The sequence below is a fragment of the Poromitra crassiceps genome (genome assembly GCF_964638095.1).
Source record: "Poromitra crassiceps genome assembly, chromosome: 15".
Lineage (NCBI taxonomy): Eukaryota > Metazoa > Chordata > Actinopteri > Beryciformes > Melamphaidae > Poromitra > Poromitra crassiceps.
This window is the reverse complement of record NC_139634.1, coordinates 27,808,158-27,832,387: the sequence shown is the minus strand read 5'-3', so window position 1 is coordinate 27,832,387 and position 24,230 is coordinate 27,808,158. Positions and strand designations below refer to the sequence as shown.

Below are 24,230 nucleotides of genomic sequence, written 5' to 3'. Positions count from 1 at the left end.
TTTATGGAGGCCGTGCAATCACGTCAGACAGGCAGGGATAGGCAGTATCTTATTGGGTGTATTATCTTTGTGCTACTTTTCATTCTGCCTCACAAAGGGGGTCTTTCATGTGAGGGAGATGAGGTGATGGACTGAAGGCCGGACACAGAGCACTAAAAGCTCAACACGATTAGAATGGAAGGGCTATGTTTACCAGGAGCACTCTCGCAACAAAGAGATGGCTGAAATAAAAAAAGAGAGGAAAAAACATCCTCCTCAGACTTTTAGGGCGAGGAAGCTATTGCTGTGGAGCCATGCTGCCCTCTGCTGGGAGCAAAGAGAATGGTGCCCTCTCTCCGGTTCAGCTCAGGGATCTCAGACCATGTGCCATTGTGCCACAGAAGGCTGGGTGTGTGCGGGTTTTTGCTCCAACCAAAGAGCACGTCGGGTCTTTTCACCGATTAGCTCCTCCCTCTCAGTGAAGTCAGCTGGAGTGGTATTTTATTGAAACAAAAGATGCAGATTCTCAGCCCTCCATGGAACGTTTTGAGCCCCCTGGTTTAGCTGATGTGATTTGGCAGTGACTCCCCTCCATCAAACTCACCACAGTGGCTGATGTAAAGACTCGGACACTGGCCTTATAAATGAAGCATGTGTCTACTCAAAAAAAACACCCTATAATAAGGGTTTGAACTTCCTGCAACGTCTAATCTGGCTTTAACAAGGCCTGCTTCATTTGTCAGTGGAGCATGGGCAGGATTCCCATCCAGGGGCACAATGACCTAAATTCCTCTTTACATTTCCTCTAGTAAATACCTTCTGAGCTAGAAAGCCATTAACATCCTTTTTGTAGCACGGGGCGAGAGGAAAAAACACTGCAGCTGAAACTTTTACAATTGGCAGTTTTTCACCAAAGGAAACCAGCAGGTTTTTTTAATTAATCTCTGAACTCTGCTAATTTAGCTGCTTAATTGGCATTCAATAAACGTGGCGAGGAGGAGAGAGTAGAAGAGGGGTAGGAGGGGCGGGGCCTGCGGGACGCTTGTCAGGGCCAAACTGGAAGGAGGAGCCCAGCCTTCCACTTTTTGCCTCAAAGATGATTTATGCTCTTTTATTAATTATACCCTCATAGGCTACATAGAAGAGTCCCAAGATATCTCAAACTATGTTGCTTGGGTAATTGAAATGACTATAGTGGAGCTTACTGCATATCCATGACAGTGGAGTTATGTAGACATATGTTCTAGATCTTGTTATCTCATGTTTGTCTGGCAAGGTCTGCTAAGCAGTTGCTAATCTGACTGAGTGTGTCTTGCATTTGCCCAATTAATCTCATTCTGCAGCAGTTGGCATATCTCTGCATCGTGGAGGAGAGGAACTGGGGGACACTGTCACTCCCAGTCGACCACCACTGTACCCCCCCTCTGAGGGGGAAGGGGACACACACACACACACGTATACAAAAAGCAAAACAAAACAAAACATATATTTTAGACAATTATTGATTTGTTCTGGTGCCCACACTGACAGTTGGAAACAACTTCAGAAAAGAGGAAAAATAATTTCCAAGATGCGCAAACATTTCACACCAATGCAGAGCAATGTGCCTGTGAAGTGTGAACACAGCCCCAACCCAGGGTGTCTGGGGCTTTTTGGGCAACCGTCCACATGCTTCCATTCGCAAGGATAATTAATGGCTACCATCATATCATATGGATACAATCCAAGTTATGAGGAAAGTAAATCTAAGAGGGGCAGAAGAGGTAAAAAACTGTTTGCTCTGCTTCAACTGTGACAAATCGATTATTATGTCCACTGCCCGCGAGTTTGATTCATGTGGGAGCATGGAAGGGCACACATAGTGGCTCTCCTGTTGGCTGGTTTTAGTGTCCTGGTGCAGAGTGTAACTGCTGAGGGATCACATAGGAGCTTATTACTGGGACATAAAACCGCAAACTAGCCACAACTGCACTGCACTGCAATGTTACATTTCTCTTTCACTGGCCTGGTGCGTTCCCCCTCAACACAGTCATCTTCACAGTGAGCAGAAAACTCCTCAAGAAGGCTCACAGAGTCAGATTGGCACTGGACTCAGATCAGTTCAGCCAACTCCCCTAAATAAAGAATGTCATGTTCATGGAGGTTTTGGTGTTGACAGATGCCAAACACGATGACATGGACGCAGCAGCATCTGAACAATGCCTTGACTGTTCATGGCAGATCAGTGGAAAATGATTAAAATGTGCCAGTACAACTATTGGCAGGACATCAGGCTGTCAACGGGAAGTTGTCTAAATGGCGAGCACAAGTTGGCAGGCACCACCACCAGTCACCCGAGCTGCTGCATCTCTTGCCCAAGCATTTGACAGACAATTACCAGTCTGATTGTTAAGGGGTTGGGGTGTCAAGCGTAGGGCTGGGTTTTGGTACTCAAACCCTTTAAAGTATGGGCCCAACTAACCCAGTACCAAGTACAGTAGTATCGGAACTTCTCCAATCAAACAATACCTGCTTTCGATCCTTTTTGTACACAGATCTAGAAGAAAATTACTATTTGTTTGGTTTTGCACGCAGCCAATCACCACAAGCGTTCTTCGATTTAATGCAACGTATGATTTTGGCCCACTACCGCAGCAGCCACAACCCATAGAGTCTGTGGTGGTGGTGGTGATGGAGTTGGTAGTTCAGTGTACCGAGATGCCACCAAAACATTAAAACAAGGTATCGAATGAAGTACTCAATATACCCTTTTCACGGGGGGCCATTTTGTGTCGAAAAGGCATAATAAACACAGGTGCAAGCAAAACACTAATGAAGGTTTCCAAATTCCAATCATGGACGTTTGAAACCCTCATTAGTGTTTTGCTTGCACCTGTGTTTACCCTGCCTTTACGACACAAAATGGCCCCCGTGAGAAGGGTCTATTAGTATGGGCATCCCTTTAAAGGTACTGGTATTGGTTTTGACTCTGAAGAAGACACCTGTGTGTGTGTCGAAATGTCAGTCTTTGTTTGCACCTATTAAATTTAGGGATGCACCGATCGATCGGCACGTGACCGGAAATGGCCGATTTTCACGTGATCGGCCTCGATCGGTGATCTGCGCCGGTCACTCTAAATAGCCGATTCTGTGAGCCGATTTTCACATGACGTGCGCGCACGCCAAAGCACCGAGACAGGCACCCAGCCACCACACCACACATGCCAGCATACCTCCCTCGTTGTGGATTTTTTTCACCGTCAGTGAAGTAGACAAAGCTCGCAGTTTGTCACACATGCAAGTCGGAAATAAGCCGTGGAGACAGAGATGCGGCCGAGTCCCGCTCGGCTGGAGTCCAGTCTGAGCGGCTCGCTTCACCTCACTGGCCCCTCTCTCTCTCTGCTCTCTCTCCCCGGGAAGCGGTGCTCCAGCAACCCGCCACCGCGCACAGCCGGCTTGGCGAGGTGAACGTGAGCATTGTGTCCAGTATAACCATTCCCCGACCTGCCTTTGCAAATAGAACGACATGAGAACGACGGACATAATAATAAAAATGCATCGGACTCACAAGTGTGCAACGTTTTCTGTGCGTGACGATATTTTTTCGGATGGCAGATAAAAATACGCATACCAAACTTCGGACTGTGTGTAAACTCCGCCTGATATTCAGACTGAAGATCGTTACTGTAACTCATAAACTCATTTCCCCTCTACTCAAGAGGACTGGTCTGGAGCCAGTCTATAAACTCCTTGTCCATGGATCATTTTGATGTTCTGTTGCACCTGTTTTCTTTTGGAAAAGTAAATGCATGATAGCTGTGGGATATAGGCTATTGGATTTAATAAAATTTTTGTATTCATTGTATTTGCACAAAAAAGCTCTGTCCAGTAACCTGGAACACTTTTATTTTGAGATGTGTTTGAGTGAGATGGTCCTACTTCATGCAAATGATAATAATTGTTTATTTGTTTATTTGGATCCCCATTAGATGTAAGAATTGTTCTATGAATCTTAATTTTCAAACAAAGTTACAAAAACGTTTGTGTAAGCTGTCAATTGTTGTTTTTAGAAAAAAAAATCGGAATCGGCAAAAATCGGTATCGGCAAGTCAGACTATTAAAAAATCGGAAATCGGAATCGGCCAAGAAAATGGCAATCGGTGCATCCCTAATTAAATTGCCTATCTTTGACCGTGTGCTCCAGATCCTTTTGTTTCACTGGTATTGGTACTGGTATCATGATTTCTTTGAAACAATCCCCATCCCTAGTCAAGGGTGTCAGATATGTGGTGCAGGGGTTTCACCGCTTGCTGAATGTTGATGTAAACTGGTGGGTTCAGACATGTTCTATCCTTTCTCTCCGTCTTTCCAGCACGAAGCCCACGCATTAAGAGTCCACTGCTGCTCTCTCGGTGATATGAGACTACCTGAGATTTCATCAGTGGATTTACTGCAGTGTATTTCCATCAGGGGCTCTGAGGTCCAGCTGTGCACATGTTGGGAGAAGCCATGGACAAGATGAGCACACACACAATACACAGTAAAGACACATACCTTTCTCAAGGCAGTGCTCAAAGTGCAGGTTTTTTTCATGCATTTTCCCTTTGCCTGAGGTTTGATGAATACACTCCCCTCCTCCGTGGTAAGGCGTGGTTAGCTTAAAAAAATACTAGAAAGGGTTTTCTTTGCGTTTACTCATCACTGAGTGCTTCATTCCATGGATGACCTCTCAGTATAGCTTGTTGTGTTATTTAGGCTTTGAGATACACAGGACAAAGTGTAGACCACTTCCTAGAGGGAAAATACTTTCACTTTCCCCCTACTCGTTAATGCACAGTAGGTGGTCAGACTAATATACCATAGCTAGGTCACCCTTTTATTTGGAGCAAGCTATACATCTAAGGCTGAGGCGTGTAGCATCATTATAACAATCAATACGGGAAAGGATTTAAGGACAGAGAGCAACTAAAATGTATCTGTGTATTGAGCTACAAAGAGATACAGAGATAAAACAGACCAGAAAGAAAAACTGGTAGCATCAAAGAAAACTGCCCACCACTGCCGTTTCAGTGTTGGATACTTCAAAGGAGAAAAGTAAATACCGTAAGCCTTTTCTTTTTTATTTCAAATATACTTTCCACCTCCTCAGAGGGTCAACGCCTGTCAAGTGTCAAGAGCAGCAAGCGTGCCTTCTCTGTCTCTCCCGTCACTGAGCAAAGTGATTGAGAGGTGAACTGAGTGACAGGGATGAGCACCCAGGAGTGACAGGGATGAGCACCCAGGAGTGACAGGGATGAGCACTCAGGAGTGACAGGGATGAGCACTCAGGAGTGACAGGGATGAGCACCCAGGAGTGACAGGGATGAGCACCCAGGAGTGACAGGGATGAGCACCCAGGAGTGACAGGGATGAGCACTCAGGAGTGACAGGGATGAGCACTCAGGAGTGACAGGGATGAGCACCCAGGAGTGACAGGGATGAGCACTCAGGAGTGACAGGGATGAGCACTCAGGAGTGACAGGGATGAGCACCCAGGCAGGAAAACACTGAGCAGTGGCCTGATGAAAACCAGCTCTGGCCGCACACACACACACACACACACACACACACACACACACACACACACACACACACACACACACACACACACACACACACACACACACACAGCAATGAAGCCAGAGTAATTCAGCTCCCGCCTTCAAAGAGATGGGCTGAAAGCTTTTTGCTAGATTTCAATCCTGCAGTACATAAGGGCAAGAACCCATTCCAATGGTTTCAATCCTGCAAGTACATAAGGGCAAGAACCCATTCCAATGGAGTAAAAATGCGAGTGTGAAAGAGCTTTGACCTCACAGATGGGTGTGAGGTGAACTTTGAAAATGCACTGTTCATGCTGACAGTGGTCTGAGGAGCATGCAGGTGGAGGTCTGCTTGATGACAGTGGTCTGAGGAGCATGCAGGTGGAGGTCTGCTTGATGACAGTGGTCTGAGGAGCATGCGGGTGGAGGTCTGCTTGATGACAGTGGTCTGAGGAGCATGCAGGTGGAGGTCTGCTTGATGACAGTGGTCTGAGGAGCATGCAGGTGGAGGTCTGCTTGATGACAGTGGTCTGAGGAGCATGCAGGTGGAGGTCTGCTTGATGACAGTGGTCTGAGGAGCATGCAGGTGGAGGTCTGCTTGATGACAGTGGTCTGAGGAGCATGCGGGTGGAGGTCTGCTTGATGACAGTGGTCTGAGGAGCATGCGGGTGGAGGTCTGCTTGATGACAGTGGTCTGAGGAGCATGCGGGTGGAGGTCTGCTTGATGACAGTGGTCTGAGGAGCATGCAGGGGGAGGTCTGCTTGATGACAGTGGTCTGAGGAGCATGCAGGTGGAGGTCTGCTTGATGACAGTGGTCTGAGGAGCATGCAGGGGGAGGTCTGCTTGATGACAGTGGTCTGAGGAGCATGCAGGTGGAGGTCTGCTTGATGACAGTGGTCTGAGGAGCATGCAGGTGGAAGTCTGCTTGATGACAGTGGTCTGAGGAGCATGCGGGTGGAGGTCTGCTTGATGACAGTGGTCTGAGGAGCATGCAGGGGGAGGTCTGCTTGATGGAAGCTTCACGTCTGAATGCAAAATCCATTCATCTTTACTGTAAATAGAGCTCTTTCAGGTCTACAAAGAATATAAAATAGTATCTATGTCAAAGCTTGCTGTAGCATTATACATGCTTCAGATATACAGTAATGCGTCTTTTTCTCACTGATATGTACAAATCCTATCCTTGAGATGTCAGGAGTAAAGGAAGAGGTCAACGTACTGTAACCCCAGAAGAGGACGACATGTCATAATAGTAAAATATCGCTTACTGGATATATTGCAATGAGCAGGGCAATTAGCTCTGTGTCACATTACTCATGTGATCTCAATATGATGAAGTTTAAGGGGCTTTTAACCTGCAAAAGCTATGTCAATTGTCCTGGGTGGATTGCTGCTGGTTTTCTATACCACCAAGTAGTTAATTGAATTTAACTGCATTCAATTTGCAACCCACGTCTAAAACAGTTCCGGATTAGATGGCTAGAATGAAAAACCAGCATGGCTCTGGCTCCTGAGGACCAGAATTGAAAAGCAAAAAAAACAACACCAACAACAACAACAACAACAACCACCACCACCAAGAAAAGTGGTCTCAATGAACTGTGCAAAGCAAAAGGCAACCAGTTGGCCATTTACATCTTTGTGGGTGGGACACTAGTGTGGTGACATAATGTCAGATCACAGCTGTGGTGTGGTGAGAGCTGGTGATGAACTGCTGAAGGATGTCGTTAGCAGGTGTTGATGGATGAGATGTGTGCACACTTAAGCTCACATATCTGCCTGCAAACTCACAGCTGTCCCGTTCCTTTTCAAATCCCTGGCACCAGACACCACTGTAAGCTGTTTGTAGACACCAGAGAGGTTGCAATAACAGACAATTGTCAAGCATAACAAGTGGATTGCCAAAAGGGGGAAACAAAACCCTATTGTTTGTGTGAGGATGGCTGCTATTTTGCACCATAAGAACCCATATGAGTCTACTTTGGTGTAAACTAAGGCCATGTCCACACGGAGACGACTTTAGGTGTATCCGCTAAAGTTTTTTGTCATATAGCCGTTTCGTCCAGATGGAACCGCGTTCTGGGACTATACGTTCTGGCCGTATACGCTAATTTTTCAAAACGGGTCCCAGAGTGATTAAATCTGAAGACGCCACCCTTGCATTTCCGTGTTTACAACCCATACGCATCTTTCCTGAAACGATGACGCCATAGCCCCACCTCTCTCCACCAGCAACAATAACAATCATGGCAGTAACGTTCGTTACCAAATAATATAAAAATTTGCACAGCAGTGGGGATCTTGCAGCAAAATATAATGCTCCTCTATTACCACCGTCAGCAACAAGTGGACACGGAGAACAGCGTGTAGCCTACAACATCCTCAGGGCTCCACACAGCTGACTCTACCCATCCACCCCTCCCCTCCCTTTATCGGATATTTCCCAGAAGGCTTAGCGGCGGCTACATTTTTACAATAACACAAACAAAATCAGGCTTAACGTGTTAGATAGAAATTATATTTATTTTTAATACAACATGCAATTCTGGAATATTTTAATATTGGACAAAATGAAATGAAATGAAATCTAAACCCTGAGTGTAACCAACATACTCTCTTGCCCTATATATAGCCCTCGTAAATACAACGTGAATAGGGAAGTGAGAGGTTTGAGGAACACGCGGTTGCACTGTGATGTCTGTGATATCCGCTCGTGTCCACTCCAACAAGACTTTAGCTTACTTGACGCGACTTTTTCCAATAAAAACACATTTATGCCATGAGTTTATATAATGTATATTTATGTTGCATCATTTAGCCTGTGCTGTGATGTGCAGGAGCGGCCAATACGCTGGGATGTGTTTGCAACATGTCTAAAGATCATGGAAGTGGATGATATCAGGAATGTCACCGATAGTTAACGTTCTATATTGTAGGCTACAGGGAGACCATATCAGCCCTGCTGAACAGCTCTGCATTTGCCTGTATACTGTAGGTTTCATCATTTTATTCATCGACATGGCAAACCTCCCCGCAAAGCCAAGGGTTTAAGCTGCTGCTACAGTGAGATACACATTATAGACTGTGCGCCCCTAGAGGTTGTATGCCATTATTGACGAGATTGTCTTTCTCTGTTATTCTACAGCGGTTTCAGTGGTTTCATGTGGATACACACATTTCTTGAAACGTTTCCATGTTTATGGAAAACTTTTCTGAAACGAAAAAAAAAAAGATAGCTTCCGTCTCCGTGTGGACATGGCCTAAGATCCAACTTTTTCTCTCTCTCTCTACTGCCTTTTCTATATTTTTGGTATTAATACGACCAATTGAGTAAATAGTGTATTATCTCAGAATTTCTAGATACAAGAAGAAACAGCTCTACCCTCATGGAAAAGCATACCGTGAAAGTGACTCTTAGTCAAGGAAAGCAAAAGTGGTGACAGCATGACACTACTGTCTGTCTGTGTGTGATCTAGCAGTATGTGCGCTTTATGCTAAGGATGTGTGTGATTTGAGAGTCTGTGCTCTGTGTGCACTGAGTCAGGTAAGTAAGTCCTGTACGGAAGCTTAGACAGAGCACAGAGCTGCCTACTGATTAGGAATAAAAGGCAAATGTGCCCTACGTGGAGACAGAAACGCAGTGAAGCCCCAACACTGACAAACTGTCTGTATCATCAGAAGCATTTTGAATCAACCGTTCTCTAGCTTTTCTTTTGATACTAGAACGCGCTTCTGTGTGTAGCAGAACATTTGGGGTGAATAGTTGAGAGTGCTCCAGGAACAACTGGTGATACATGACTGACTGTATTATGATGATGTCAGCTGCAGACTACTGCGTGTTCACATTCACCCACAGCTCTGACATATGGATGTCGCTGGGCTGTGACCGCGATAACATACATGTACTATCAAGAGTGTCATGCTCTGATGGTGACTCCCCATGTTCACACACTGCAAGCACCTTGGTTGATGGGTGACACTATTCTAATACCATTTGTGGCGAAGATGTTCTGACTGCATCTAGGCTACAGTACAGGTATGTGACCGCTGTGACCGCAATAACATACATACGGTATAACATGTACTATCAATAGGTGCATGCTCTGATGGTGACTGGTTGATGGTGACATCACTATTCTAATACCATTTGTGATCAGAAGATGTTCTGACTGCATCTAGGCTATGCAGGATGTGGTTAAGCACACCTCAACCTCTGCAGCCCAGCAGGCTGGTCTGGTGCTTCTCAGAAAAGGCATCTAGGCTATGTAAGGCCTTGTGCAGCTACATTTTTAACATGTGTACTTTTCACTGCTTTGGTTTTGGTTACCTTGGTTTGATGAGTTAACATAGCTAGTGAGCTTTAACTAAATAATATCAATCGAAAATAAACAAATAAATGCAAAATTACTTCAGAGCTTACCACCAACCACAATAATGGATGAAAACTAGTGTATTCTCCCAGCATCGGTTCTGAGACGCCTATTGGAATAGACTTTCAAATCAAAGATTCAGAGAAGTGAGACGCTTTGAAAGGCAGTTTTGTTCTCCTCCATTTTGCACATGCCAGATGAAGCTATTGTTCAGGAAACAAAAGCACATCAATAGTGAGACAAAGAAGCATGGAAAATCTGATTGGCTGTTGACTGTGAAAAGTTCAGAAAAGCATAACTTTTTTGACAAACAAGCTTGCTAACTGTCCACACATCGACTGAGTTTTGCTGGTCACTGAACTCTATTCTAAATTAATGGACAACCGGTGACTTATTGATCACATTGCGAACAGTGTGTGAACATGGTGTAACACCGATGATGATAGGATCAGAAGATATAGCAAGGTAAATGAAATGTCTCTTCTCTCTGCATGTTCCTCCTAGATCATTTTGGTTCTGAGTCAGAGATGCTCTAAGCTAACCATCCATCCCACAGAGAGGCATTTAAACACATGAAAAAGATTCATTTGATACAACATTAACACCAGGCTCACCATCATCTTCTCAAATAGGTCGATGATCTCCTTCTCTGAGAGGTTCATGGAGCGGTCGTCGAAGAGGGGCTGGGGCATGGGCAGTTCAACCTGGGTGGACATGGGATCTGTCGGGTGCTGGATCAGGAGCTTATCCTTCCCCTTCCCTGTTTTCCTGAAGCTGGTGATCCGGTCACGCTGAAAGCAAAGCAGGGGTGTGTGTGATATTAAAATATTGCACATTGAAGAGCAAGTGAAGTTCTGTTTTTCTGGCTATGTCATGTAGCCCCAGCAGCACAGTATGAATATATAACAACCTGTCAATGTTCAAATGGAAACAGTGTCTCCCTATTAGTCATGGAGCTGTGCTTATGTGTGTGTGGACTGCAAGTTATTTTTTTGTCTACACATTGTAGCACAAAACACACTTGACACAATATGATGTATAAAACCTATTATGGGGAAATCACTTACCATCCTACTTAAAGTGCCATGGTTTGTGTACATGCACAGGATGTGAAAGTAGAATAGTCTAAGTGTGTATCATAATCTCACTGCCATAACATCAGTAAGTTACAGTTACTCAACTGGCATGGAAAGCAGAAAAGCATAGTCTAGTGTCATTATGTACGACCGATCAAAAGAAGATGCAGCCTGCACACACTTGTTAGTAGGTCAGAAGTAGTACTTGAACAACATGCACCAGTCAATGTTAGTCATCTTTAGTCAAAATGTATTAGGCCATGCTGGATGAATGCACATATAAATGAGAAATGGAAACACAAACACATGATGATGACCTAGCAGACGTGATGCTACTACTTTGTGTTTACTGACATTTTAGTGGATGGACCAAATGCATGGAAAGGCAAAATAGTGGTGTTTGTTGGTAAAGCTACAGGCTACATATGAGACCTGATGCAACACTGTATATGGCTGTAGGTGTTTCAGTTAGGCTATTTGTTAACCAAGGCTAATGAGGAGCTCTAACATCAAAACATTTCATCCTAAGTGTTACTGGTGATTAGACACTAAATGATCTATGGGCCAGTTACAGTAGTCTAGGTGCTCTATGGGCATCATTTTATTGAGGATTAAAAAAAATAACAAGACGATGCTAAACTTACAGAAACATGGAACCAGAGGAAAACCATACAAGGCACTGCTTGGTAGGTACTGATGTGCTCAAAAAAACCAAGAGACCAAATAGCACCATTTTAGATCCAAATGGTTCTTTACACTTATTCATTAAAACAAATCTTTAAAATTTAGACAGTATTCTGAAGCAGTAACAGTAGATGACATAAGTGGGATTTCAACTTTGACATTGACATGTTGACATGTTACTAAATGGAAATACTAATGGCTTGAAGAGCAGTGGATAATCAGGTTCAAATAGGTTTTTTGGAGTGTGTATATTCATTCCTGTGGACAGTGAGAAAACATAAAGCCCATAAAATCATTTTCAATATTACTTAATATTTGGTTTTTCTTTTATTGTCAATAATCTGAAGCCTAATTTGTAGCCTACACACATGACAGTCACAGGATACAGTCACATCTAGGCCTTTGTTGTTATTCTTGGTTAACATGTGCCGTTTTTGCCTTGTACATTTGATCCATCCAAACATTTCAGTTAAAAGTCCCATGCAGCCAGGAAAACAAACTAGACGAGGATGTAAAACTAAAAGAACCAAACCGAAATGAAAACGGGCACCTTACCATGTCGTCAGCCAATGTTTTTATGTGTATGTTCTGTTGGAGGGAGGGCACAGTGTGAAAAATAAGATCCAACTGAAAGTGACAACACCCCTGTGCGCTTACACATGTACAGAGTATTCTAGATACTGGCCCATATTCCTGCTAGGATCAAAATTTAGATCCTGGTCACAAATATTATTTTATAAATGAAGAAACAGAATATTATGAATAATGCTATTGAATAGAGTTTACAGATTACCATAACTAACAGCGAATGGTATAGAGTGTCAATAAGACCCGCTAGGTGGTTTCATAACAAGGTCAGGATATGAGCGTATCCAGGATATTGTACATGGGATGATGGGATAATACTTGAGTATCCCATATATTCTAACATAATATGCATGTAAAACACACTTAGTGTTCTGTGTATGAATGAACACCCCACACACACTTAAAGACATATACCAAAGAAATGCAGAAATCATCCCACTGCACACCAATGGTATGAGGACACCAAGCCATATCTCCCCTTTGGCACATGCAAAATCATAATGCTTTAAAAAAAAGTGTTTATCTGTGGTGTGTGTGTGTGCGTGCGTGTGCCTGTGTGCGTGCAGTGCACGCGTGTACGCAGGTGTGTGTGTGTGTGTGAGATACTGCAGAGCATCTGTTGCAGTGACAGTGGCCCAATCACATCACTCTTTGACTTGTTATAAACACTAGTCAAACAAATTCCCCATCTCTCCCTTGGTTGGATGAGTGTCACCCACTGTTTCTCCAGCCTATCATCAATCCTTCCCAGCTTGTAAACAAACAAATTCTTAACACACTCAAAGATGCTCCAGACGCACAACCCTCATAAAAAAAAGAACGAAAAAGAAAAAATCTCTTCAATACAGATGTTTCTCCTCTATCGAGACACAATAAGCCAGGCAAGTGCCACAGGCCTGTGGCCTGTGCGAGGAACAGCCATGTGAAACACACCTTGAATGGGAAGCAGCAGCAACACTGTGACATATGCTGTGGTGCTAGGCTGTGAAGTAGCTACTAATGAGTCAGGAGATGTGGGGTGATGATGGCCATAAAGCCTGCCTCCAGCCATGGGTTTCTCCACACTTCTAATCAGGAAACTACTGATGCAAACACTTCTAACTTCTAACTTGCACCTCCCTCTCTGCATGCTCCTCAGCTGCTACCCTATCGCTCTGGGCAACACTGAGCACACACTCTCAACTGCCAGATCTATCACTAGCCCCGTCTGCAACAACAACTGATCAGCAGTTTGGAGAAGAGGCCTTCTTATTATAGAAAAGCCAGCTTCAGTCTCTCAGCGTGTGTGCAGGGTAAATGGGATGTCCAAGCTATCATTCCAAAGTCAAGATAACAAATGTATGTCTCAACTCTGAGATTATGGAGACAAAGCCTTCCTCCTGGTATGTCCAAGTATGTCTGTCACCATCTAATGATTGAGCCCTTTTATGTGCAGAACGTCTCACAACTTTTGGAGGTAGGCCAAGCTGAGAAGATGGCCTGGACAACCACAACTCTTCCTTGCCCCAACTCAGAGCGTTTGTATCAATAAGCGCAGCATTCTCTAGTCTAGCAGCATAAACCTGCATGAAACAATAGCTATATTTCAAATGGGGTACTTACTGTAAACATAATATTCTAATCAATTTAACAACAATGAAACCACTGTTTAGTTACGGTAATTGCCTTGACTTGAGGGCCTTTCCTCGCCTATTATCGTGGCAACATCGCAACAATGCAATTTAACATCTAACAATTACGCTTGCATGTCCTCTGGGTTCCACTGCTTATTAAAGTAACTTTTTCATTATAATAAATGTTTATTACCGAACACATATTCCTCCAAATAACCTAATCAAATTAGCTCTGGGTCCCTCCTTAATCAAATATGATTATGACTCCATGTAGGTTGGTAAAAATTAAAACAAAGCAATTCCTCACAACTTGAGTCGATTTGGGGACACAAAACTATAATACTACTAGTATGCATATTTTACACAATAACTTTTGAAATGAATGTTAAATATTGCAATTAATGTTAATATTACATCAAGTCATCCAACAATTCATTAAGGGAATAACATTTTTCCAGTGCTATTGGTTTGATTACAACATGCCACCAGGTGGCACATGAAATACATTTCCATCCAGGACAGGCAAAGGACCAACAGTTTCAAGTTGGCTACCGATGCTTAGGTTTCCAATAGCATCCCCCCCCCCCGCAACTAATTCAACGAGACCATCTGCATGATGTCATTTTAACCCTCTCCACTTACTGGAACTATCACTATAATGGATGAAAACGTTGCTCTGAAAAGCTTCAGTGAAATGAGTTTACAAGGATTATTTTATTTTTTTAACTTTAATTAGTTCTAATAATAACAAAGGATTACTGGGAGTCCGACATTGTTGGCAGGGAGGACTGCAATTCAATGTGCTGCTAACTGTTCTTGGCAACTTCATGTGACTACTTTGTGTCTGCACCAAGACAAGAGTCCCTTAGCCAACTGTTCACTTCAGCTATAGGCTAGCCTATTTAGTGTCAGTGACGCTCATTTCCATTACAGCAAAACTGTATTCTACTTAGGTGTTGATTTATTTCATGAATTCAAAAAGTTTGTTGCTTATTCAGAAAGTAATAAATATTAGCCTAATGCATGGCCTGCATACCCCATATCAATTATACATATATTCTGTCTCCTCTCTGTGTTGCATTCAGTGCAATGAAGCGCATCATGTTGCTGCAAACATAAACAAATGTGGAGACAGGCAAGAGAAAGTGAGCTAAGCTACACTGAAACATTTTCACATCAGGCTATGCTATATAGCCTATATCTATGAACTGATTAGAAGCATTAATAGTGACTGAAATAAGACCGGCAATTGTCCCAGGCACAGAAGCAGTATAAAGCTCTACACCCAGCAATGACAACAGGATTAAAAGGAAGACCAGCAAAACAAGGGCAGTGACCGGAACTCTTTACTAAGAGCAGCATACTTCATCCATTCAGAGAAGTATTACATAACTCACTCTAGTATAGCCAAGTCTGCACAAGCTGGTGGGATCATGCCATTACTAAATATGCCTTAATATATAGGCTATGTATTAGTAGGGCTTTTACACAGTCAGTACGTTTACATGCACAGCTAAGTCGAGCTGTGGTTGTAGCTTGATTAGGCTATTTACTCGGACTACTGTCCTTTGTCATTGGCCTGGTTTGCTGTACCATTGAGCAATTACATTAAATTATGTTGATGCATAAGGTGCCAAGGTTTCCCCTGCCATTATAATGCTTAGGCCCAAGCCGAATAAAGGGGAAATATGAAGGAGGAAAAAGGATTTAATGTGCAGCACTCAATAATCCCCTGTGAGAGAGTAGAGAGAAAGAGAGAGCGAGACTACGATTTCTGATTTTTGTATGAACGTGAACGCAACATATGAGAGCAAGGTTACGTCACCCCTGGCCTGCAGCAATGAATGGCGAGCTGAAAGCGGCCCCAAGTGTGGTTAAACTTTTCCAAACTTCAAGACAACACTCGCTGCAATATTTGTGACCTGGGGAAACACCTGGTCAAAAACAAAATATTTCTAAAAACTGAAGTTTACCGTTACTACCATATTTGATAGCCTGAAAGGAAGCCAAGTCCCCCGCAGTAGCTGCAGGTAACTGTTAGCAGCACACCTGCAGCCGGTGCCGAAGAAATTAAGTCCTCCATGGACCACGACACTTTAGAAGCATTCGACAACTTCGCCGACATGTTCAGGTAATTCATTAGCTAATGTTAGTTGGATAAGTTGTTATTGGAGATTACTGGGCTTTTTTCATTGTCTTGGCTGACGTTAGCTTAGCATTTTTACTAGGGCTGTGGCGATTCACTTATCTCCCGATTCGATACTATCACGATTCTTGGGTGCCGATTCGATTTATATCGCGATTCTTAAGTATTGCGATTCTACGATTATTGCAATTCGATATTACGATTTATTGCGATTTTTGTTTATTTTTTTCTTTTATTTTTTCAGTTTGTTTGCTTTTTTACACTAGATTAGAACATGGGAAAAGTTGAATCATACACTAGAGACTGTATATTATATATCATGAGTAGGGCTGGGCGATATAGTTAAAAACAGGGGCGGACTGGGATCATAATTCAGGCCGGGCATTAGATACCAAGCAGGCCAGGCTGAATGAAGCCCAATTTGAGCCGTTTGAAGCCAGATTTGGGCCGTTTGAAGTCCAATTTTACAATGAGATGCACCCACTTTAACCCTGAAGTGTAATTATTACTTCAGACTAACTAATAAAGTAATAAAACCACTAGTAAACCAGTAGGCGGCGCCTGGCCTGCTGTTCAGTGAGTGGCCTGACTGCAAGCACCAGTTTTTTTTTTTTTTTTTTTTTTTGGCGATTATCGATTCTGGAATAAAAGATCGATTCAAAAAATCGTGACATTAAAAACCGCGATACTTAGGTGAATCGATTTTTTCCCCCACCCCTAATTTTTACTAGCGTTATCATTATCATCAGCTTGTGAGTCGTGTTCTTTACACTCTTGCTTCCATTGACAGGTCACCCTGTCCTAATCTCAGCCTACCCTCGTGTTACAGTGAGAGCGGCAGAGGTTACACCCTTCCTCCGAGACAGAGACACACACAACAGCGTTCTCACGCTATGCCCTGCTAGTGATCAACTGTGAGTCCATGACAAGTCCGAGGTTGTAGGCACGGGTTTGGGAGGGGACAGGAGGTAGGGCGGGGTTTATAAAGCGGGGTGTGTAAAATGATCTAATTAAATACAAAATTTCTAAATAAATAACATTGAAGAGATAACTTATTTGTTGTTAATTTGATTAGTCATTATTGGTTTCAATCTGTGTTAAAGATTATGATAGTTTGTGTTTAGAATGATGCTCAAACTCAGTTTAGTGTGAATGTAATCTCTCGAGACAAACTTAGACAGGTTCCCAGATTGGTTTGACTGTTTGTGTGTGTGCGTGCGTGCGTGCGTGCGCGCGCGTGTGTGTGTGTGTGTTTGTGTGTGTGTAATAATAATGTAATAATGGAAAAATAATGGATTTGCTTGCGCCTCCCCAAACTTAAAAAGTTGAGGAAATCCTGCCTGCACCAGCATTGTGTTCTCTAAAGGCCTGGAAGAATTATGGTTGTAATATTAACACAGCGGGATCTTGAAGGTTAGCTTATCTCTGGTGCATTACTAATTAAAGTTTAGGTTAATGTTGTTTATGGCCCATCAGATAGAATTATCATAACGCAACACAATAAACCTCAAAAGGGGACTAAATTAGATGGAGATGAAGCAAACAACACAGGCTGGTACACCCCGCTTAAAAATAAATTTCAGACTAAAATTGTTGGCTGATGCACAAAACCCTTAATTTAAGGGTTTTATGCATTAGCCAACAATGGGCTACATGCACAACTCCACTACTTCCTGAAATTAGTACAGCTTCTTTATTTCCTGTCATCACTATAGACCAAATCAGCGGGATGTTTACATTTACTTCCGGGTACCCCTGGGTCCACACATTATAATGGCGGTGAACGGCACAAACTGATGTTTTGAAGACAAAAACAGACAAAGAAGACAAAAATGGTTCGTCCGTGTTGTGTTGTTGTTGTTTAATATCATTCATAACAACACTTTCACTAACGTTAGTGGAGACCAGACTAGCTGATTTACCTGTTGGACCAGACTAGAGTAGACTTGAAGCTAAATTAAATTGACGTGGTGTCAGTATCACTCTGTCTGTACCAGGCTCGCCGAGAAGAGCCTGGTGACGCGAGGTTACTCTGTAACGTTAACGACTGCAAAAAAACAGCGAGTTTGACAGACAAACAAACGCTATTAGCTAGCTAACACTACATAAAACAAACACAGAAGAAAGGCTAGATACGTCGGACAAGCATGTTTACCAACCGTTTAACCATTTAAATTGAAAGTAGTCGGCTGAAAACAACGAGAGGGTTTGACAGCATTTATTTGACAACACGCACATTTAAACCTGCCGCCTTCCCCAAGTGGTACCCGGAAGTAAATTTGTTTACATGGTGACGTCACGGTGATTTGGTCTATTGGATGAACTGATTAATGTCAGGTGTGCTGCAGTCACAACAATGATCAGGCACACCTGATTAATCAGTTCATCCAATAGTGTAGGACAGGAAATAAAGAAGCTGTACTAATTTCAGGAAGTAAAGAAGTTGTGCATGTAGCCTATAGTAGTCCTTTAAGTTATCCTTTAATTTAAAGGATGAGTTCACCTGAGTCTGTCTCGAGAGATTAAATTATGAGTAATACTGCTAAATTTAGTAGTAGTAGCTTATCAGTATAAATATTCCAATTAAAACCTCATCATATTCATAGTATTCCCATGATGCCACAAGCATTTTCCTACCAATATGGCACTATAATACACACAGCTTATTGCCTGTTTGTGTCACCTGTTAATTGATTAAAATCACCTGTTATTTCCCTACCAAGATGGCCATGTGGTGATGTAACAGAATACTATCAATAGCTGCATTCAAATGTGAGTATTGGTGATGGTGTTTTGAACATGCACAGCACACCACAGGCTAACAGAGTTGACATAGACTAAACTCTTATCAGACGATATCTGATAAGGAATTCAGAAACTTTTTCCACACTGAGGGCGGAATAACTCCAAGCTCCAGCGGTCAACAGGTCTGCAGCTGGCAGCCCTTTAGACCAGAACACTATTCTCCTCTAGTTAGATGATAGGATCATGTTTGCTCTTTATAGCCACAAACTTCAAAATCATGTCATGTGTCATTCTGTAATCACACAGGATGCACAGCTTTGTCGGTAGTCTGCTGAATCTTTCAGATGATATTTGGTGCTGCCTGCCTGATGCCACTCCTCAAAAATCAAATTAGACATGAACTAACCAAATCAAGTTGTCTGAATTAACCTTGTTACAAACTCTTCACAATGGTTGTTGTTGTCTTTGTAAACTGAGCAAAGTATTACAGAAGACTCTACAGCTACAAGATTCATGAAGGATTCAACTAACATTTTGTCCTTCCTGTGTAATCCATCAGATAAATCCTAATGTTTACACTGTGGGGCTGCCCTTTCCAGGCCCAGAAAAGAAGAGGGTGGCAGAGGCACAGACAAAGACACAAAGAAGAGCAATGAGTGATGCTTGTAAAATGCAGTCGGTTCATGGAAATGCCTTTGGACAAACACATACAGGCTTCCCTACCCTCATCTGTGTATAAAGCTACCATGTCTTCTCCTCGCAACTTCCCTTCAGATTTCATTCATGAGCCCCTGCCTCTCGGCCCTGTTGACCCAATTATACAATGCTGCAGTCAGGCAATGTAATGTCACTATAGGAAATACTGTACAGTTACTCTACTAACTACGACAAATTAGGCCTGGGCAATATATCAATATTATATTCATATTATGATATGAGACTAGATGTCATCTTAGACAATATCGTAATATTGTGATAATATGGCATACGTGTTGTCTTTACGTTGCATTACAGTATGCAATCTTCTGAACTTATCAGACTGTTCTAGCTGCTCTATTATTTGCCCTTACCACTTATCATCATTAATTATCCATTATTATGATAATCTATCAAAAAATCTCACTGTGTAAATATTTTGTGAAAGCACCAACAGTCAGGGAAGGAAACTCTGTCTTTGCATTTCATTTTCATTTTGATCAGTCTTGTTTTATTCAAAGTGCATGTGACGTCTCATGTGGCTTTGACTTCCAACTGAACATTTAGCCCACTTTGTGGAAAATGCTGAGATCTAGGCCTATATCGTGTATCGCCATTCAGCCTAAAAATACCAAGATATGATTTATGATCGCCCAACCCTACTACAAATAATATGCTGATACCAAGCCATCATCACTACTACAAAGATAGCAAAGTCGTTCACACCGGTGGCTCAACCAGAGTGTGTCAGTCAGTATGCCCTTCACTCTGCCCTGTCTTTCCTATCTCTACTGTAACTTATGAAGCAGAAACACCACCCCAAAAAAAATCTATCTTTAACACGTTCACTGCCATTGACGAGATATCTCGGCTTACAGAATCCAACGGTTCACTGCCAATGACGAGATATCTCGGCTTAAAATTTTTTTTTTTTTTTTTGACGGTGGGACGTGGATCAACGCTCCGCTCCCCACGTCTCCTATAAAAATATTGAAGCCAGCGAACGTGTACAACCCATTCCACGGACCCACTAAGTGGCGACAGTGCTCTCCCAGACTAGAGGAAGGCAAGCAAAAAGCAGTTTGAGGAAGCCATTCTCATGAAAATGGATTGGCGAAAACGCTTTCGTTTTCGCGCTGATTGCTGGCGGTGCGGGATTGCAAATTTGCATAATAGATTACGGGTGGAACACACTTTGAAACACGCAGCATAAATAAGACCAGAATCGCAAAAGCTTCATCAAAGCTCTCAACCGAAATCACAAGAAACGAGCGAGCCCATATCCAGACTTGCCGAGCGGCCGCCAGCAGACAGGCAGCAGCAGCAGAAGCAGTGAGCCTGGTGACGCGAGGTTACAGCAGCAGCAGCAACGAGCTTGTGACATGCCCGCTGCAGCCAAGAAGAACACACACGGAGGGAGGAGTTTGAAGCAGAGGGGTGTTTCCTGCTGTTATGGAGGAAATTACTGTTCAAAACTATTGTTTAGATGTCTGACATCTTACTGATGCCAAAAATGAATGGTTAAAGTGACTGTTCTATCGAATTTCACAAAAAGCCGTTTATCTCAGAATAATTTTCCAGACGCTGAAACCATGCTGTATTCAACTGCTAATGCTTACATAACTACTAACTCTACAAACTAACTCTTTTAGACAGAGAAAGCACACATTCTATTAGTTCTTTTGAGATATTGTGTGTTCACAAAATCTTAGCAGAAAAGAATCCTCGGGTCTTGAAAGATGAGCCAGAATCCTCAAAAAAAACCTCTGGCAGAACCTACCTACAGTAAAAAAAAAACGGCTGGCAGTGAATGTGTTAAAAGCAAACAAAAAAGACAGTAAGGCTTACCCCAGTCAAAGAACTTTTATGGAAAGAACTGAAAGCTCCATATTGCCCCATTGCAACATCAGCGCCCAGCAGCCTCCGCCATTTTTTATTTTTGGAAGCGTGACAGCGCCAAAAGAACCTCGCACAGGCTCGCAGTGGTCAGCTGCGGTAGCGCGGGCCCCTATAATCAGCCTCTCTAAACAGTAACTCAACGGGAGAACACTCTAAATTTCGTGGATTCACATCTTTTCTGGGCGTACTGCAAATCTTGACTGAAGTGGTGTAGTGCAGGGATGTAAAACAACAACCATATTGTGGAAACTAAGCAAAATGTTTCGTTTTCTTTGTTTAGTTTTTTCAAGATAAATAGCTAATGCGGCTGTCGTCCACTCCGTCAGAAGTGTGTTGCCGTGGTTTTAACCTCGGGTCCTTTGCATTTACTATTTATCTTGAAAAAACTAAAAGAAAAAAAAGAAAATTTTGCTTAGTTTCCACAATATGGTTGTTGTTTTACATCCCTGCACTACACCACTTCAATCAAGATTTACAGTACGCCCAGAAAAGATGTGAATCCACGAAATTTAGAGTGTTCTCCCGTTGAGTTACTGTTTAGAGAGGCTGATTATAGGGGCCCGCGCTACCGCAGCTGACCACTGCGAGGCGCATTCTGTTTCCAAAAATGGCCGGAGTTTCGTCTCTTTCCTTCCATGCTCTTTGCCCCAGTGTACCTCAGGCCAGGCAGGCTCCTTGGCCTAATCTCTCTAACCCTAACCCTATCTATTCCCACCTTTCCTTGGCACGTTTCCAAATCCCCTCTCAGATTTTAGCATTGTCTAAATGTTGGGCCTGAATCAGGAATATTCAGAATACTGTGCCCCAGACGTGTGCCCTCGTTACCAGTCGCCACCGAGCCAGACTACTTTCCTGGAGGAGAGACACTGCTGAACTGTTGCAGTTTGATCAAACCTGCAAAAGTGAAATGTCCCGACAGAGTTCAATCCCCGTTCACATTCATTCATCTTATTGCTGCTCACTCCAAAACTCATCTCCAAGGAGGAATACTGGGTCAGAGAGGAGGGAGACACAGAAACACTGGCACAGGAGTGTGTGTGTGTGTGTGTGTGTGTGTGTGTGTGTGTGTGTGTGTGTGTGTGTGCACATGCGCGTGAGAGAGACAAGGGGAGTAGTCAGCCAAAAAGGTTTCCCTGGGAGTTCCCACAATTCACAGCCAAGTAAATGATGACAAAGCTGAGGTAGGTTCCTGAATCCTGAAACGTGGCCTAATGCCTGGAGTTGTGGGACAATTTGTGTCACTCATTGTAATAGCGAATGCTGTGCCGTTGTCCTTATAGAATTCTATTACTCCAACTGTAATTTAACTTGAACTAGTGCAGTGCCCCTTCAGCTTATTATTACCACTAAACTGTCTGCAGAAGGCCTGTTAGTTACCGGAATAAACGGCTGGTTGGAGGAAGGGTTGGGTACCAAGGTCGGTACTTTTACCGGTACCGACCGAATGACGTGGGTACTCGTCTCGTACCGGTTCACATAAAATCAAACGGTGCCAAATTTCGGTACCTGAACGCATCCGAGTGATAGAAACAGAGTGAGTGAGATAGAAACGCGAGAGCGAGTTACGTTAGCACGTCACCCTGCCTGAAACAACAACAAACATGGCGAGCCGAAAGCGGTCCACTGTGGCTACACTTTTCCAGGAGAAGACAACACTCACTGCAACGTTGCGCTGAGACATGCGAAGCTGGCCAGGGACACACCTCAAACTTGAGGAAGCACCTGGTTAAGCACAAGATATTTTTAAATGCTGAAGACTGTACAGTTTTTGATAGATGAACGCAGCAAGCGGAATTTCTATTGTGTAAGTTGTGCATAGCACTGACACTTGTTCTAATGATAACATAAATAGTGCTTGATGACTCATGATGCCTTTTTCTATTTTCAGCTAGCACTCCATAAGCAGAAGAAGCTTTCAGCACTTGGGGAGCTCTTCAAAGATGAAGATGAGGCCCTGCTGAAAGCTGTGGTGGACATCAGTGGCCCCTAAGTACTATTCCCCCCATTTCCCCAACCCCACTAAACTAACCTTGATGGCTGCTACAACTCTTGGTTTGGGAGGGGAGAGGGAGGGCCGTCAGAATATTTGTCTGGTGGTGCAAAATAAATAATGTTCTAAATAAAGAGCAATGTTGAAATTGAGAAGTTTGGACTTATTTTTATACAACTGTCCAAAAAAATTACAGTGTGTAAAGTACCGAAAAAGCTATCGTTTTTGGTACCGTATCGAATTCCAGGTACCGGTACCGTACCAAATGTGAACGGTACCCAACCCTCAAAAGTGACACACAAACATAAAAACACTCTAATCCACAGTAAAGACAACTTACAGTAGCAGCATAATCATAAGCAACACATATTTGATCATTTGTGCTATGTTGTTTCCACTGAAGATGGCCATAAATAGCCTAAAACATTTAACAGCCAACTAATAGCCTGAGTTATTTTGCATTGCACACTAAGAAATTTGAGTATACCAAACAACTTGTTAAGATGGAATATTTTACCGCTGAGCTGCTATTCCAATTTGGAATAGATACGAAAATTCTACCATCAGATTCAGTAATCAGAATTAGTTAGATTGTACCGTAAATTCCGGACTATAAGCCGCGGCTTTTTTCCCGTTTTTTGGCCTTTTTTGGCCCCTGCGGCTTATATAACGGTGCGGCTTATCTATGGATTTTTTCAGAAAAAAAAAAAAAAAACGGAATTCTCTCTTCTTTAGCACTCTTTCTAACTATAAATCCACTTCTGTTTTAATTTCCTCTCTTGCCCTCTTTTCACCACACTGTATGACACTGTATGACACTGTGTGCACTGTAAAAAAGAAACACAGGTGGTGTTGTGTTATGTTGTTTTGTTGAAATGTTAA

At 42.9% G+C, this 24,230-nt stretch overlaps 1 protein-coding gene across 1 annotated transcript in view; it reads right to left on the bottom strand.

Moving 5' to 3' along the window:
* Nucleotides 1–24,230, bottom strand: part of diaph2 (diaphanous-related formin 2) — a 568,359-nt gene that overhangs the window by 529,940 nt on the left and 14,189 nt on the right. Inside the window, exons 2-3 of the mRNA XM_083651834.1 lie at nucleotides 12,227–12,259; nucleotides 10,526–10,702 (exon numbers count right to left, since the gene is read on the bottom strand). Of these exons, the coding sequence (XP_083507960.1) occupies nucleotides 10,526–10,702; nucleotides 12,227–12,259 (210 nt within the window). The remainder of the gene's footprint in view (nucleotides 1–10,525; nucleotides 10,703–12,226; nucleotides 12,260–24,230) is intronic.